Below are 19,069 nucleotides of genomic sequence, written 5' to 3'. Positions count from 1 at the left end.
ACAACGCTTGCACGGTTGCCAACAACAGCTGACTGAATCAATCATCTTACAAGTGAACATAACCGAGAAGCAAAGCTTCTCCCCCACTTCGCTCAAACCAACCCCTGCAACAAAACAAACAAGTACCGACAGTGATCCACTCACATGTCGCGTACCAAGGGCTAATACGCCGACAGTATTCAACTGTCGTGCAACTCAACAGACTCAACAATTGGCCGGACGGACCGACCTGCTCTGATACCACTATTGTAACACCCTTCTAAACCCCAGCGGAAATATAATAAAAATCAGAGTAATTATACAACAAGGATGTTACAATTAATAAAATAAACAAAACTCCAAGTCGTTTGTCATGCTTTATTAAGAATAATCCAAAATATCAAAATACATGTTCAGCACAGCGGAAACTCATTCAACAATGTTATAAAACATTTCCGATAAAATCAACGGTACATTATACAATAATGGCAAAATAGTGTATCGCTAGTAAACTCTAAGACTATCGTCCCCCAGTGTTACAAGATCAGAGCATGACCGACACGACCCAACATAACTGGATAAACTCTACGAGTCATCCTCACCGATCGCTTAGGCCGCTACTTCAATCTGAAATCATTAAAGTAAGGGTGAGACTACATCATAATTAAATAGCATTATAAATCGTCCGATATAGAATTCATAAGCAATTATCCACCCTACTTAGCATATTCAGATTAGTCAATTCATACCAATCACAAGCACAAGTCAATAGTATGCAACAATAACACAACACAATCATAACACCGGATTTCATCCTGACATGTCACAATTTATACAAAGACCATGCAGACTCTTATGCATGTGGTACCATACATGGGATACACCCATCCAACTGATCTTTTTCATCACCGAGATACAGTTTAACCAGCACAAATTCCACACAATGGGAATTATGCCCACCATTTTGATCCATTTCATCACCGGGATCCATCACCAAAAATGTATGCGAATGAATGCAACATATAACATGCTTACAACATCACCAATACGATGTATCACATCGTCTCATTATCATCACCAATTCATCACCGATAAGCATGCATAGTTTTAGCATTCATACAATTATATCACACGCATACATGTAAAACATCACCCAATAAATAATACAAACACGATACAAAACTCGGACCTTACGTCCATATCACCTATTCATCATATACAATTCACTCCACATATAACATCAATCACAGTTATATCATTACAACATCACCACATTGTCACATTAACCAAATCATGCACACAATGTACAAAACACGTCATAAACGAAATAAATCAAGATTATCAAAATAAAATCAAGTTATTGTTGTTTTCTTTACTTTATATCATAGAGTATTTAATTTAAGAAACAACGTCCAAAACGGCGTCTAAAACGGACTTACGGTTTGAAAATTAGAGGCTTTTAAAGTTAGAACAGTTCTCAAAACGTGCTGCTGGAATTTTGTACTGGAACCCGGTTCGTCCCACATGGGAACCGGTTCCTGGACCCAAAAATGCCATTTTTAACGTTTACAAACACTGGAACCCGGTTCCTCCCACATGGGAACCGGTTCCTACGAACCCAGTAGCTGAAAAAAGTGATTTTTAAGACTTTTATGCATCCCAAACACATACCAACTCATACCATTTCGAAATTGATCATCAATAACATCAAAATACTCCAAATACATGATTCTAATGCACAAACAACATACCACAACACCATGTAACATCACTACATCATCAATTGCAGTCAATTCATCAAATCATACATGTCAGTGTTGGAATTTCACAAAACCTAACATCCCAAATAGAGATTCTAATCCCTTATTTCAATCCTATCATCATCAAAATTATAATACCATATAATTAGAGTAATCACCCCTTACCTGGAATTAGTTTCTTGATTCTCCTTGAGCTTTGGGGTTTTCCTCCTCCTTGCTCCTCTTCTCTTCTCTCGTTCTTTCACGTGTTCTTCCTTTTCTCTCCAACTTTTCATTTTTCACGTACTGACTCTTTTTTTCCATATTTCCCTTATTTTATGAAAACATAAAATGGTTAGTAATGGGCTTACTCACTTAGCACCCTCATACTACTAACCTCACCATCCGGCCCAATGGCCCTTAAATCCATAATCCTACAATAATTCAACCAAATACCAAAATAATTCTAATAAATAATTTAATTTCCAATTAAATTAAAATTAGAAAATATGGGGTGTTACAACTCTCCCCCACTAAAAGAGTTTTCGTCCTCGAAAACATACTGATGCTGATGCTGATGATCCTCCTAAACACCAGGGGGCTGATGCTGATGCTGATGATCCTCCTAAACACCATGGGATTAAGAAGGCACAGGAGAACGATGCGGCGGTTGAAGCCAAACAGGCGGTGGTAAAGAGAAATGTTGATGCTGTGATCAAAACCAAAATTGGTGAGAAACGGCAAGCTGAAGCCCCACTGAGGGACAGGTCTTGTGAAATACGGAGGCGGCTTGAGGAGTTGTCGAAAGAGGCTTCTACTCTCAATGCGGAGTTGGAAAGTATTACCAAACAAGAGGAGGCCCTTGCTCAAGAAATTTCTCCCACTCAAGCTGACATGCTGAAGATGACCATGGATGCCATCGATGTTAGTACGGCTACAGTTCAAGTTGAGGCACTCAAAACTACTGCTGATACTTTGGACAATCAAACCGCTACTCTTTGATAACCATATTTGAATGTATTCCCTTTTATGTTTTTATTTATGCATCGTTTATTACGATAATTAAGACGTATTTGATAACCATCTTTTCGACACGAATTTATAGATTATTTTGGTAACTTATAATTTATTTCTCAGACGTCATTTTAAATAGGATTTTACCTTATAACTTATAGTTTTTCATTTTTTTCCTTGTTATTTTAACAAAAACTCACTATATAATTTATTTTTATTTTAATCTAAAATAAAATAATTATGTATTAAATATTTTCATGTTATTTCATATATATAATTTATTTTTATTTTAATCTAAAATAAAATAATTATGTATTAAATATTTTCATGTTATTTTATATTTATAAGTTAGTTGAACCAATATTTTTATCAAACACCCTAAATGCCTTTTAATTTATTAATTAATTGAACTCCTAATTTTACCAACACTTTAATTAAGTTATATAAATTATAACTCATCAATTATCAACTATAAGATATAATCTATAAGCTAACTTAACTTAGCCAACCGCTACTTTTAGCAAAGAATAACTTAACTTCATATTTTCATTTCAACAAGTCACTAATCTTGTTTCACAAGTAAGATTTTAAAATTGAAATAATTTTATCCCATTCTCTTAGAACAATATTATCTGTCAAAATTGCAAAGAAAACAGTTTTATAATAAAATTTCTTACTGCAAAAATAAATAAATGAAAGCAGTGTAAAAGATGACATTCTACCATTTTCTATCATAATCACAAGATTGATAAGGGGAATTGAAATACTAATGCAATAGTTTTTTTTAACTCATGAAAAGTCTTACTTCCTTCACAAGTCTCATTGAAATGTCTTAATATTATAATAAAGAACAATCATGATGTATGTACTAAATTTCTCATATAAAACTTGGGGAAAACCTCTGTATTCGTTCTTCTGTAAGGACCAGTCTAAAGAGTAATAATAATAATAATAATATTTTCTATGGAATTAATAATGAATGGTAAAAAGAATCCAAACACTGCATAAAATGCTTGATGAAAAAGGAAAATAAAGAAAATAAACCAAAGAGAGAGAGGGAGAGAGGGAATTTGTTCTTGAAAGTTAAAGCTATTATCCCAGCCCTGGGACTATGAGAAGAGAAAAATTTACATTTGAAATACAAATATGAGAAATATGAGAGATGGTGAGGAACTTCAATTGATATATATTATGTAGAAAAACTCTCAATCTAGCCATTTACAATACCAGTACCAAAATCACCACCACCTCCTTTAACTGAAACGGTGGGAGCTCGAGAGTTATGCGAATCAAGATACACAACTATCACCGTGATGTCATCATGGAAATGTCTCCGTACACCACGGTCAATCTTTTTCAAGTCTGAGTATCTCATTTCTCTTTTCTTTGCAGCTTCACAAAGCGCCGATTTGATAAGTTTCTTCGCCACTCCCTGTATAATACACAGCATCAGATAAACAACATTGAATATAGCAGATTAGAAGAGACTTTTCTGAGAACTGGAAAAATAAAATCGACTGAATTAGAACGTACACTGCGTGCACCGCTTTGGACAATGTCAACTGCTTCTTGATTGCTCATGTGCTCCCATAATCCATCTGATGCAAATATAAGAAATTGATCACTAGGTTCTAGTTTCTGTACTTGTATTGTTGGTTCAGCTTTAAGGATTGGCGTTTCAAAGGGTTCCGAGAGCCGGAATTTTGACAACAGTGGTGCTTGGTTAAACTCTTTCTTCTTTAGATAAGCGTCGCCAATGGATCTTGAAATCTACAATATCAATAAACAGTTTGGTCGACACAACTCTATGATTTTCAGAAAACATCCATGAACACAGACCTCAAACATATGTGTGTATCAACTTAGAATTACAAATCATAATTTTCCGAATATGCTAACACGTGCATTGAATGAATGCATATATATATTACCTGAATGAGACCCTTCACGCGCCAGACCGTGTGCTTCATCATTACGATCTGTGGATCATCGGGATGCAATGAGCGTAGCTCTTCTCTGACAGATTCCAGGCTAGCATTATGCTCATATGATAGTTGAACTGCTTTAATCTCTTTTGTAGCCTCATCGAATCTACCTAACACTGCTCGAGAATCTCCTGCATTTGCAGTATAGAGCTCCCCGTTATATATTACGCCTACCAAACAGCAAGCTCCAACGGACGCTATCTGTGGCTTGAGTTGCCACTGCTTCTTCACCAGAGCGAGAAATTCTTCTTCCGTTGCCAAAAATGCTTTTGTGATAACATCAGCTGACATTCCCTGATTTTCTGCAGTGAACTCTGCATTTAGATCAGCAAGAATTCACAAATCATATCAACCAGGTAAAGGAATAAAAAGTAATCTGAAATTTATCAATCCTTTACGCCACTTTACTCGGACTTCATTTTGAGCAAGTTTAATAGATAAAAAGAGTTCTGTAAAGTCTTGGTCTATTGGTTTTGACAAGCAAGTAAATGCTACCTAGTGTCAGGTTTAAAGCAAGTCAGTATTTTTAAATATCGGCCATGGCAGCATTATGGTGATTTTTTGACAACCGGCATTGCCAAAATTTTAAGAGGTGGCGGCACCATGGGGTTATATGGTGGCTTAAAATGGATGAATTTTGGCTTTCCGTCATCGACAATCTATAACAATGAAACAAATTGTATAACCAATGATCAAATTATTTGATCAAAAAATCAGTTCATCACCGTTGAAATTAGTGTTGTCGATGGCGGAGAGCCAAAATCCCGCCATACTTGCCGCTTTACCGGCAATGTTATAGCAGATTATGGCGAAAAAACCCGCAATATCGGCCAATATTAACCATTGCGGCCGAGCCCAAAAACTGCCATATATATCCGCCATAGCGACCATGGCGCCGCTATTTGATAACACTGGTTGAAATTCGTTCCCATCCATCTTCCATTTGATGCCAAAAACAATCATACATTGAAACAAATTGTGCTTTTAGAAACATGTGGACAAAAAAGGACAAAACCCCTCTATAGCTAAAGATCACAGTCATACCGCAAAATAATAAGAATGCAGAGGAAAAAATGGCAAAATAATCTAGCTGTTAAAGAAAAATTATGTTGCAGGGCAAAGATAGAAGAAAAACGTACTCTTGATATATTTAAATAGGCGATCATTGACAAACCGAGCAGTTTCCGGACCTCCATGGCCATCATAAACACCAACAAAAGTACCATGAGGACTTCCTTCAGTTAAGCTCATGGGTCCTGATTCGACTTGGCTATGATCCTCCAACAAATTGTTTGCTTGAACAACCGCCATTGAGAATTCACCGCTTGCATGTCTTCCAGAATCTTTATACCACAACAAACCATCAGAACGTCCACTCCCATCGCCATACCTACTAGAATCGCCCTCACTAGATGGCCTCCAACAAGGTGACACGATACGCCTAATTGTAGCCGATACCATGCCTTACATAACCTCACCCACACCACAACTGAGCAACAAATATATCATCAAATAAAAGTCAATTACAATATTACAATACAAAAAAAAATTACCTAGTTTCTTTTTTTTTTTCTATCTTATATCTACACCATCTACGTTACTGATCCCAAGTCACTATCAAAAGCTCCAGAAATCAAATGCCTACTAATCAATACTGACACCATAATAACATGTAAAAGTGGAAACCATCAAACACCTTGTTGTTATTTCCAACAATGTCCAAAACCTGCACAAGGTTTCAGATCAAAATCAATTCAAGAATGAGGGTTTCATTCACTTTCACAAATCAACAAACAGGTGGCATGCATCAACATTTATCAACAAAAACATGTAAAAACAAAAACAACCCATGTATTATAGATTGAAAAAGATTGTTTTTTTTCCATAATACCTTAGATAGAAGATATGATGGGAATTGATTTTAAGGTTTGGACATGAAAAGGAGTTGAGAAAGATGAAAACTTGATTTGTAGATTTGAAAGGGTATGTGGTATATGGTTTTTTTTTTCTTTTTCTCTTTCCTAATTGTTTGTCATAAAAAGGAATTAAACACAAGAAAAACAAAAAAAATTGACTCGGTTTGGTTTGGTGGTAGGGGAATTTTCCAAGGGCTTTTGGATTTTGAGGTTGATTTGTTTTTGTTTTTCTATTTTTTTAATGTTTTGGTGGGGTTTTGACTTTGACCTCTAACTAACCAATTTTTAAGGCTATTTTTTCTCCTCTTTCTATTCTTTTCTTGAATTAGTAATATTGGAAATTGAAAATTGAAATTTTCTATTATTCATACAAATGTAACTAACCTTTTCTTCTTTTATTTTGAGTTTCTATTTTTGAGAATAGGTTGGACCATATATCACTTCATGAGATTGTGTTTTTTGAGTCATAATCTTCTTGTGTGTATGTCAATTGACTCATGACTTTTTGTTTTTTTAAGGTATAAATTGACCTATGAATTTATTATGGTAATTATTAATGTTTGTTTTATTATACTTTATTTGGTTGATAAGATAGAAAAAAGAAAAAAGGAAAAAGAAAAAAGAAAAGAAAATAAAATGATTATTTAATAGTTTTTTTGTTTTAAATTATAAATCGTATTGTATGCCAAAAAAAACTATTTTAAATTACGAATTGCTTTATATTTATTATGAATCTATCATTAATGATTTTTTTTAATATTTATTTTTCTCATTACTTTTAATTCTTTTTCATGTGTCATTAATAAAGAAAATTTTCATAAGATTATATATAATTTTTTTTACATAAAATTAATTTTATTCCTTATATAATATGAATTGGTCAAAACATTGTATAATTTGAAAAAGAAAAAGTAGTTCAGTTCGTGGTAATATCAAACGATTCTAAATTAAAAAATATATATTAAATTTGTATTCATGAAATGTCAAATCCAAATAACAATTTTTAAAAATTTTATTTTTTAAAAGTACGTTGAACTTTATTTTTAAATAATAAATTATTTTTTATTTTTTATTTCAATCTTATTTTTAAATAATTCGTATTTAAAATATATAAAAATCACAAATCATAGTAATAACAAACAATTCTAAATTTAAAATTAAAAACTAAATTTTTATGCATGGAGTGTCGAATCCAAATACTATTTGTTTAAATAGAAATCAATTTATCATTAGACCAATTAGTTTTTGTTCTTAATATTTTTAATATTTTTAACGATGAGTACTAAATAATTCATAATAAATATGCACATATTTATTTATTTATTTTGAATAAATCATAAATAAATATTTATTTATTTCGAATTAAATAATATAATTAGTTATTAAAATATTTAATTAATTTAAAATTAATTAATTAATTTTTTTAAGTATTTAATGCATTAAAATTAAATGATTTATATTTTTTAACAAATTAATTTTTTATTTTATCTTGAACTAAGTTTTGGGTGGAAACCGACTCTATTTTGGTAGTCAAAGCTTTATCCAACCATAATTTTGTCCTGTTACTCTTCAGGAACCGTTGGCGTTTTTGCATTACTAACATTAGCTTTTCTCATTTGGTTTTCACTCACATCTATAGGGAAGGTAACTCTTGTGCTGATTTTTTGGCAAATTTCGCGCTCGGCATAGTTTCTACCCTTATTTTTTATTCCATACCGTTGGATATTCAAATTGATTTTGTAAAGAATAGATTAGGTATACCTTTCTTAAAGTTCATGTAACTTTAGGGCTAACTTGTTCTCTTTTTTGTACCTTTTTTCCTTTTGATTATATATATATATATATATATATATATATATATATATATATATATATATATATATATATATATATATATATATATATATATATATATGAGGAGGGATCAAATTACACCCGAAGATATATATATATATATATATATATATATATATATATATGAGGAGGGATCAAATTACACCCGAAGATATATATATATATATATATATATATATATATATATATATATATATATATATATATATATATATATATATATATATATATATAAGGGACGACTCAAGTGAGAACACTTGGTTAATGTGAGAAATGAGAACAATTAATTTTAACCAGTAAATTTCGATTCATTGAAATTAAAGTCCTCTTTATTAGTATTGTATATAATCTTCAAAAACAATAATTCACATTTATATTTTAAGAAACAAAATATTTAATTTATTAATTTTTGGAAAGAATGAAAATCTATAGAAAATAATTTTTTAAAGATGATACATTTTATTTAATAATTAACCTTTATATTAATTATATTAACTATTTAATTTTTAAAATAATTAACGTTAAATATTCTCATTAACGTTAAATATTCTCATTGTTTTTAAAAATTAAATAATTTATATAATTAAATATCAACGTTAATGATTTATATATAATTATATTAATTGTTTTTTATATAAAAACTAAATATAATATTTTAATTATCATATCATTACATTAGTAATTTTTAGATAAAAATCATAATTTTTCTTTTAAGAAATTAAAAACGTAATTGTTGATTTCTCATTCTAATCTTTTATATTTGTAATTTATATAACTTTTTTATAATTTAAGATATGTTATATTTTAAGAAATGAAATATTTGAATTGTTGTATTTTTAAAATAATGATATCCGATTGAAAATATTTAGTATTTCTATAAAAAAAATTCATATAAATATACTAAGGATTATAATAAATATATAACAATATTAAAAATATGCAAATCAATATATAAAAATATTTTTATTTTTATTCATTCATAATTATATTAATTGTTATTTTTAAAATATAAATAAATTATATATTTATAATTATATTAGCAATAAATAATTTGTTGGATGAATGTATTATTTTTAAATTTGTGATAGTATGATAATATTTATTCAAAGGCTAATTATTAAATAAAATATATCATCTTTAAAAAATTATTTTCTATCAATTTTCATTCTTTCCAAAAAGCAATAAATTAAATATTTTGTTTCTTGGTCAGGTTCAGCTGTAGGTAGGAAAGCTCTGGTTTCATGGGACAATGTCTGCCTTCCAAAAATTGCAGGTGGGCTGAATATGACTAATCTCAGGACTTGGAATAAAGCAACAATGATCAAGCTCTTATGGAATTTGCATATGAAGGCTGACAAGCTCTGGATCCGGTGGGTAGGAGCATACTACTTAAAAGGTGCAGATATCCTTCATTGGCAAGCTGGTACAACTATCTCCTGGATTATTAAAAGCATAATGAAGTTGAAGGAGGTGGCAGCTACTAGTGTGTATTGGGCTAAGAGTGTGCAGTCCCAAAGGTATAAAACTGGTGACATGTATATTGAGCTCAGGGACAGTGGAACCCCAGTGTATTGGAGGCAAATCATCTCTAACAACTATGCTAGGCCGCGTGCGTGTTTTACTTTGTGGCTAGCTCTGTGGAACCGCCTCCCAACAAAAGATAGACTGGAGAAAATCCAAGTGGTTACTGATGGAATGTGTGTGTTCTGTGATCAGCATGAGAGTATCAACCACCTGTTTTTTGCTTGCAGGTTTACTCATGATATTTGGCAAAAGATGCTCAAGTGGATAGGTTATACAAGAACATGTGGGGACTGGACTCATGAAAGTACTTGGCTGAGTTTGGAAGTAGAGAAAAAGGGATGGAAACGGAAGATTCTAAAGATGCTGATTGCTGAAATAGTTTATCTTATATGGCAGGAACGAAATAGGAGAATTTTCAACAAGAATAGTCAGGATTGTGATCTTGTGGAGGCTGCTAAGTCTATGGTGATCCGCCGAGCAACCCATAGGAAAGAGTTGATGAGTCATGTCAACTTAGAAAACTTGGTTATTAGTTAATGCGTGTTTTTCTGTTTGTTTTGGTTGACTAGAACGTTTGGTAGCCTGGATCTTTGATCGGCATGTATTATTTGTTTTGGGTAATAAAAGTTTCCATTTTACTCCAAAAAAAATATTTTGTTTCTTAAAATATAAATGTGAATTAATTTTCTTGAAGATTATATACATTACTAATAAAAAGGATTATGGAAAGAGAAATCAATCTTGTTCATTAATTTCAATGAATCGAAATTTAATGATTAAGATTAATTGTTCTCATTTCTCACATTAACCAAGTGTTCTCACTTGAGTCGTCCTCTCTCTCTCTCTCTCTCTCTCTCTCTCTCTCTCTCTCTCTATATATATATATATATATATATATATATATATATATATATATATATATATATATATATATATATATATATATATAGGAGACGACTCAAGTGAGAACACTTGGTTATTATGAAAAATGAGAACAATGAATCACGACCATTAAATTTTGGTTTGTTGATTTTAATGAACTGGATTGGTTTCTCTTTCTATGTTGATTTAAAATAAATATTAAGGATCATAGAAAGAGAAACCAATTCAGTCCATTAAAATCAACAAATCAAAATTTAATGGTCGTGATTCATTGTTCTCATTTCTCATAATAATCAAGTGTTCTCACTTGAGTCGTCCCCTATATATATATATATATATATATAAAATAATTGTAATTGTTTTATTTTAAAATTGAAATTGGTGTTGATAGATGACGTAAAATTTTAGAATCGGCGATGTTGATCTCCAATGAGGTGGCGTGAAGTGGATCTACATAGTTAGTTTTGACACCCAAGTTAGTTCAGGCTCTAAGATGAGTGTACTGAAAAATGGGAATAAGAAAAGTGTACCTTGGATCTTACGTGTGTTGGTTATATACCTCGAATCGTCTCCATTGAGTTTATGAATGAGTGGGCCTTCAATCGGCTTGAAACAGTTGGCTCTAGGCTTTGTCGAGCGTTTATCGATCGGGAAGTCTTTCGAAGTTGTGGTCGACCTCAAACAGTTATATTTGATCGTATCAAGAATTAGGAGGGTTGTGAACAGTTGCCAAAGTAATGGGAGAAAGCGCATTAAATGCTCTCCCATCATTGAATTATTTCGCTGACTTATTCAGGTCTGTGGATGTAGGCTAGCAGGTCAGGGTATGACACTTTCCCTTAGGGTATTTGAGTCCACTTGAATTTGTTTGTATTTCTTAGGCAAAATCTAGTCGTTGATTTACAACTTCCCATTTCTAGTGATTTGATATGTTTCTCGTCTTCCTCTATAAATAAGGTCTCTTGACTTTTGGGAGAACTTTCTCCATTCTTAAGAGTCAGTTGCCATTTGCAAGAGTGATTCTTTATTTTTTCAATAGTGTTTCCTTTGATAATTTTATTTCCCATAACGAAGATGGAGGTTTCTATTTTAACTAAGGAGGATGCCAAAAAGTTCATCAAGGCTTAACAAAATGCTTATTGTCGAGGGCCAAGTGATGCCAAAATTAAAGAACATATAGTGGAGGCGAAACTTACTAATATCAAGATATTAGTAAGGCATATAGATAGTGCCTTTCATTAATATGATCAGTGCTATATATGCATCAATCTGCTATATATGCATCAATCGTATCTCCTAATGATTCTCATACAATAATGAACAACCATTTACAATATATTCTAATAATATTCTTACTTAAGTTTTCTACATTTACATAATATAATCTAATAATATCATGTTTGGAGTAGGGGTGTGCAAAAAAACTGATTATTCATAACCAAATTAGTATTCAAATTGATCCACTTTTTAAAACTCAATCCAAATGTTAAAATATAAAATCGGATATCCATTTTGTTATCCAAATATAAACCGGTACCCACAACAATAATGTGGTTTAGTTATTGGATATCCAGATTTTGTTATGTATTAAATTTATATGTTTGTCTCTTTTCATGGTTAACCAGATACTTATGATGATAAAAGTTAAATTTCTCTAATAACACATTAATAAATTCTGAATTAAAAATTTAATTTTAAATAATTATTTATTAAATTAAAATGAAACATGCTTGCAGTATGTTATTTCTAATATAATATATGATGATGAGACTCAATAAAAAATTGATTTATTGCAATCCAAATAAGATGCTAAGTTGAAAATAAAATTTTTCACGGAACACAAATTCTAACTCTCCTCACCTATATAATACTAAGTTGAAAATGAAAACATGTAATACATTATGCAAACTATTCACGTTTCATAATTTTGTTTTTTTTTTATGATATTCACTTCTCTTAGTTATTAATCATGGGTTATTAGCAATTTAATTTTAAACAATTAATCATAAAGTAATTGGTAACTACTGCTACATAAAAAAAATATCTCCAAATAATTTATATTATCCACTGCCACTTAAACTAGCTTAAGTTACGTTAACTTAATTAAAATAAAATTGATTTTAAGTATTGAATTGATTTTAAAAAGTTGATATTCGTTCAAAATAAATAAAATAATTTAAGTGACAAATTAGTTTAAAAAGTTGATATTAATTCAAAGTAAATAAAATTAATTTTACATATTGAATTGGTTTGGAGAGAAACCGGTTTAAAACTAGTTTTTTTAAAAATTGGTTTTTTTGTGAGAATCCAATTTAAAACCGGACCAATCCATATGTAAACCGATTTTAAAAAAATAAACCGGTTTTATTAAAACGGTTTTAAGATCCAAACCAAACCATATATATGGTTCAATTTGGTTTGGTTTTTGATCCATGTACACCCCTAGTTAGTTTGAAGTAAAATGAAACTCCTTGTTAAAAATTAGCAATCATATTGATAATTAATAGATAGGCTAGTTTTCATGTTAATGTTAGGCTAGTTTTCACGTTTATCAAAAAATCCACTTAAAAAAAGTAGCCAAAATTCACCATGAAAAATATGAACAATCAAGCAATGACAGCATTCATGAGCCTGCTGCCACCAAACTCTTTGCTTTTTAGTTATATCTCAAATCTGTATTCCCACAATGGAAGGACTCAGCCCAGATGTTCTAACATCTTCAACAAAAGTATACAGAACCAAAGAACCTGGAAAGCATGGTTGCTTTTTGTTCAAGCTTTCACTTGCAAAACATCTTTCACTAGATGCTGAACAATATATATCATATATGACACTCAATTAGGTGCTCATTGCTTTGGCAAACATGGGCTAAGATTATCAACACTTGAGATAGAATCCTCAGATAGAGCCAAAAGGGAAATTTGAGAGGAAAAAACTCACTTAAAACACTAAATCATATCACAATATATAATCTTACATAAAATCGGGCTCATTGAATCATCACCGAAGGAAGAAAATTCAGAATACACAGTAAAATACAGGAACAGAATATGGTTATACAATACAAGCAATAATTGTCCCTAAGCATGGTCAGACCTGCTATCGTCCTCGCTGGTTTCATCAGCAGCGTGTCTGCAACATACAATCACAGAAAGATTATTGTTAATGCTTTGAATTCCTGCCAAACCAACTACTGAGATGGTGATAAAAATATGAATGCTTTAAGAGTATGAGCAAAAGAATGACATCAGAAACGAATCAAAACGAACCGCCAAGATGATGTTAGATTCCTAGCTTTTCTGTCCAATTGAAGATTTTCCAAAGCATTTGATGCTTGAATTACATCTTCGGGGAGTTCTTCATTGTCATATCGCCAATTGTACTCATCCTTCCTATATCCAGATCCAGAGGATCCTCCTCTTCTATCTGAATCCTTAGAGTGAAAATTAGAGGAAATTTCCATGCATACAAGTAAATTACTAAAAAAGTTAATCACAGGAAATACCCACCGGATGATTGAGATGAAGGAACAGCCCTGCAACAAAACAAATAGGTTAGTTGAAAATTTTCTACTGAGAAAGAAATAGTGAAGTTATAATAACAGAAATAAATAAATTTAAATAACAATATGGTAATATTAGACCAACTTGCAGAGAAATAAGAGCACACTTGCAACAACAGTTTTTATGAAAAAAGCAATTTTTAAGGAAAAAACACTTCTAAGCTTCTGGGAATAATCATAGTCTGAAGAAACAAAAGGATTTCTGGTTATTATGAAAAACTACCGAGTATAATTGAAAAATAAAAACTATAAACTACTTTTTGAACTACAGCGTTTTCTAGAATATTAACAAAACAAAAAATAGCTTCTAGTTCACGTAAAATATCTAAAGAAAATAGATATAATTATTTTATACAACTCTAAAAACATTTTTTTAAGCTTAACTAAATGATACAGAGTATAGCTATGCACCTTCCTAGTGGAGGTAAGCCACCAGCAACAGATGATGAAGAATGTCTTCGCGTGTTCCGTGATTCTGAGTTTGGCAAAGGCTCAGTTTCTGAAGTAGTAAACCTCCTACCACTAGCCCTTGCTTGGGATAAGTTCTATCAAATCATATCACCATGGAATCAAACAATAGTCAGCACACATTTGCAAATATTCTAATAATTGTGGTTTCAATTTTCAAATCATTTATTTAACTTTATTGCCCGGGTCAAATGACAAAATCCCAAATGTATAATAATCAGCATAAAGTAGCAACTCATGTACCGTTCTAAGCAAACAACTGATTTCTGATGTCTTTTTCTATTGTTTTGTAGTCACATGGGGTAAGTATACACATTCAGTGCCACACAGTCAAGGATCCCTGATTTCATGTCATCAATGCTTTAAAATTTCAAGACCATTTTCACATTTACAAAAAATATAACCTCATCTGGTTCTTTATATCGCTGCCTCAATAATAATAGTTAATAATTTCCCTTCCTAAATCTCAAAATATAAAGTTTCAAAAGTCTCAATTACAACATCTCACCTCTAAGATTCTTAAACTCATTTTTAACCCAACCTAACCTAAGGACCCTGCAACATTTTGACATAATCCCGGTTGTAATAGGATTTCAAGCTAGCCAAACTTGAGTTATCATACTAAATGCAACACAAGACATAGATGCAAGGAGACCAGCTCACACGATATGAAATTAAACATGGCAAGTGCTTTCTAGCTTGATCAGAAGAGCATTGAAATGTCAACAAAATGTTTCCCTCCACTAAAGGATCCAAAATGCATTCCTTGATTCCATTACTAAAGGATCCAAAACCCATCATAATCACAGTGCAGAACAGACTAAAAAACCCGCATAAAAAACAGCGCAGTAACAAATAATTAAAGGATAGCATAACGAGTGCAACTAAATGAAAAACCTCAAATTTCAAGAATCCTTCAAGCACGTCCAAGAGCACAGGGCTGTCTCCATTTCTATTAAGATCATATCCATTTTTGCTACTAAATTCTTTCAACTCAGACTTCCAAAAATCTTTCTCCTGCAAGAAAGAAAGTACGTCAAGTCAAAAGCAACACAAGAACAAAAACCAACAAGATAATAAACACAACGATAAAACACAAAATCGATCGATTACCAAATTACATTCTGGTAGATAAACTTTTAGCGAGTGAGTGAGCTGTGCCCAGTCAAGGTATTCACATACCAGTGCAGTAAGAAGTCTACCTGCATCGTAAATACCAAAAACCAAAAAAGAAACAATAATAGTAAGTAACGAAGCACATTTCATACTAGATCGAAATCGAGCATTACAAAAACACGCCCATCTCCAAACATAAATCCACATAACTCGTAATTAGGCAGAATAGAATACACGAATCAAAATGCAAAGGTCGGATCGCATACAACAAAGGTATACGAATATATAGTAATAAATAACTGAATTCAAGCAATTCAAGCAATTCAAGTAATTCAAGCTCAATTTACGTTCTAATTAGGTGAAAATAACAATTATACAAAGCAAAATAACAAAATCATAGAGCATATAAACAAAAATGAGTATGAAAACGGTGAATTGAGAATAAAAAAAGGGGGTTACCAGAAGGAGAAGCGTGAAGCTGTTTAGCACGATCGTTACAGCTACCTAACAATGCAGGAGGCAAAGCTTGATCTTTTTCGATGACACGATCTTCTTCTTCGATAGCTTCAAAGACACTAGCTCTTAATTCAGCCTGAAAAAACAAGAATTGAAGAACCCTAAATTGAAAATTGTGGATCTAAATAAGAAAACCCTAGAAATGAAAACATACTCGGATCCTAGCGAGAACGCCTTTCTTCTCGAGAGTGCGAGTGACGAGGGTTTTGAGGTCCATCATCTCTCTTGTGTAATCGTCCATTGCTTTCGATTTTCAAACTCTTTGCTCTCTTCTTCTTCTTCTTTTTCTCTTCTCTTGGTGCGCCAAATCCCCAATTATTATTCATTCCATTTTATTTTTACTTATATTTGTTTATTTATTAGTACTATTACTATTATTTTTTTAAGAGAAATTCTCAATTCACTTCTAGATACTTTTATGCATTTGACAAAATTGCATGTTTCCATAAATGTATATTTGGAATTTTTTTTTTTCTTTCAAAAATTGAATTTTTTCAGAGGTGCATCTATAGTAGTATTTAAAATTAGTTAACGTTGGAAAAAATATAATTTAATTTAGTTCAGAGATTTTTTCATAGATGCACCTACGGAACGGCTTAGCGTCAGAATATTCCGTAGATGTATCTACGGAAAATATCTGATATAGTTTGAACCAGCATGATCACTCCCCAGTGTTACATTTTTTCTTCAATACTACTTCTCCACAACGTAAAAACCCTACATCATGAATATCATTTTTCACTCCAAAACTCTAATTTTTTTGTTGCAACAAATCAAAAGGAGCAAGAGAATATTGAATCTCAGGTAAATAATCATCTTTGTCCATTGCATTGTTCACATTATGGTTCAATTTTCTGTCAAAAAAAGTAATGTTGCTTCTGTAGGTACATCTACGAAACGTGTTGAAGATGAACATGTTCCGGAGGTACATATACGGAATGTGTCTGGGCTATTTTTTCCAGTAGTCTTGTGATTTTCTTGGTTATTTGTGTTATTATTTACAAATAGGTATGATGTGTAACATCCCGATTTTCATTTATTAATTATTTTCTTAGTTATTTATTTAATTATTATGATATAGTAATATAATTAAATTGTGTGATTTTGTGAATATATGAATTATTTGAATTAATTTGTGATATATGTGTTTTGGGTTAGTAAGTGTGAAAATGAGAAAATAATCATTTGGGTCTAGATTGGGAGTGTGAATAGAAAGTGTGAGAGTGGGTTAAGTAAGCCCAATAAAATTGTTATGAAATTGTGAGATTTGATAAAATAAGATAAAGAGATAAGATAAGGTTAGAAGATAGAAAGATGAAAAAGAGGCAACGAGAGAAGTCGAGAAGAATAGGAGAAAACATAAGAGGCACGCGCTCAAAGAATCAAGGTAAGGGTGGGATTTTTCCATTATTATGGGATTGTATGATAATATATGGTGGGTAATTGCTTTCAATTATGATTGATAAAGGGGAAGAGAGGATTTTCAATATGGGTGTATTGAGTAGAGAACAAAGATTTTTGCTCTCATTAGGATTCCATAAATTTTGTTATGGTGAATTGTTGTTGTGTTTTCAATTTCTCTTTTTGTTTTAATTTATCATCCATTATTATTATTATTATACTGCTAGTATGGTTACTATTAGGGGTGTTTGCGGGTTGAGTTGGGTTTAATTTGATTAAATTCAATACCCAACTCAATCAATGGTTTGGGTTGAGTCTTCAACCCGTACTTCTAAGACTAAACCCGAACTAAACCAAGTCGCTCATCAATGAGTTAGGTTGGGTTGGGTTCGTGGGTCACCCACTAATTTTTTTTTTAAATTCTAAATAAAATATCAATTTAATTAACACATTTATTTTACAAAAACATTAAAAAAAATCAAAATTTTGTATTTGATTTTAATAAAATTTATCATTTAATACCTAAAAATTCGTTTACGATTGAGATCAAGTCAAAAAAAACTTAAAGGAAAGCAAACATTTCTGTTGGAATTTGAGATGTTGATATACTCTATTCTATTTGATGATGTAGTGAGATTATGTGATGATTGGCCTATATTGCCTAATATTTTGATATATGGTTATTGTTGAAAGTATTTGTGGGTAAATATTTTCTGTAATATATCGTATCCACAGGGATTGGTTAATATCACTGCCGTTCTATAGTTGTTTATTTTGAGTTAGGAAATTTGGTTTGGTTTGTTTTATACTTCTAATAATATCAAAAGCAAATAATAGAATAAAAGCAAGTAAAGGACTTTGTGTTAACAAATAAAGAAAGATGTTGAGTCTTTAGGGTTCATCAACCTAATCCTATACAATTATCAATTAATTCACAATAGAACAATCCTTTGAATCATTATCTTCACTTATCCTCAAATAAGATTCCATGTCTGCAAATCAAATTAGATAACTTTTACCGGTATGAGATTCGATCTCTCCAAACCACAATAACGATAATAGTAATTAAGAACAATAATTATGAAAACCCAATTACAATTCCATCTCTGCAAA

At 31.3% G+C, this 19,069-nt stretch overlaps 2 protein-coding genes and 1 long non-coding RNA gene across 7 annotated transcripts; all 3 read right to left on the bottom strand.

Moving 5' to 3' along the window:
• Positions 1-322: 322 nt before the first annotated feature.
• On the bottom strand, positions 323-2,259 carry LOC131648965 (uncharacterized). The gene is made up of 2 exons (XR_009298187.1): positions 1,905-2,259; positions 323-606 (listed from the first exon to the last, which is right to left on the bottom strand). It is a non-coding gene; the product is annotated as an uncharacterized LOC131648965 (long non-coding RNA).
• Positions 2,260-3,675: 1,416 nt separating this feature from the next.
• Positions 3,676-6,836, bottom strand: LOC131648964 (probable protein phosphatase 2C 38). Of its 5 annotated transcripts, none has more exons than XM_058918698.1 (6): positions 6,609-6,835; positions 6,271-6,443; positions 5,857-6,206; positions 4,664-5,031; positions 4,266-4,502; positions 3,676-4,164 (listed from the first exon to the last, which is right to left on the bottom strand). In XM_058918698.1, exons 3-6 carry the CDS (start codon positions 6,176-6,178, stop codon positions 3,943-3,945), a joined length of 1,149 nt encoding a protein of 382 aa, XP_058774681.1. In that variant the 5' UTR covers positions 6,179-6,206; positions 6,271-6,443; positions 6,609-6,835; the 3' UTR covers positions 3,676-3,942. The 5 variants fall into 5 exon arrangements, with proteins under 5 accessions (XP_058774681.1, XP_058774685.1, XP_058774687.1 ...); XM_058918702.1 differs by having other exon boundaries at positions 5,857-6,180; XM_058918704.1 differs by having other exon boundaries at positions 6,414-6,443; positions 6,609-6,834.
• A 6,977-nt stretch (positions 6,837-13,813) lies between these two features.
• On the bottom strand, positions 13,814-16,886 carry LOC131645804 (protein TONNEAU 1b-like). Its single transcript, XM_058916012.1, has 8 exons — positions 16,710-16,886; positions 16,499-16,631; positions 16,037-16,125; positions 15,821-15,940; positions 14,867-15,000; positions 14,403-14,428; positions 14,163-14,319; positions 13,814-14,025 (listed from the first exon to the last, which is right to left on the bottom strand). The coding sequence occupies exons 1-8, from the start codon at positions 16,794-16,796 to the stop codon at positions 13,974-13,976; spliced, it is 798 nt and encodes a 265-aa protein (XP_058771995.1). The 5' UTR covers positions 16,797-16,886; the 3' UTR covers positions 13,814-13,973.
• Positions 16,887-19,069: the final 2,183 nt, after the last annotated feature.

Source organism: Vicia villosa, linkage group LG2, assembly GCF_029867415.1.
Source record: "Vicia villosa cultivar HV-30 ecotype Madison, WI linkage group LG2, Vvil1.0, whole genome shotgun sequence".
Lineage (NCBI taxonomy): Eukaryota > Viridiplantae > Streptophyta > Magnoliopsida > Fabales > Fabaceae > Vicia > Vicia villosa.
Note: the sequence above shows the minus strand (reverse complement) of the source record. Positions and strands in the feature narration are given on the sequence as shown.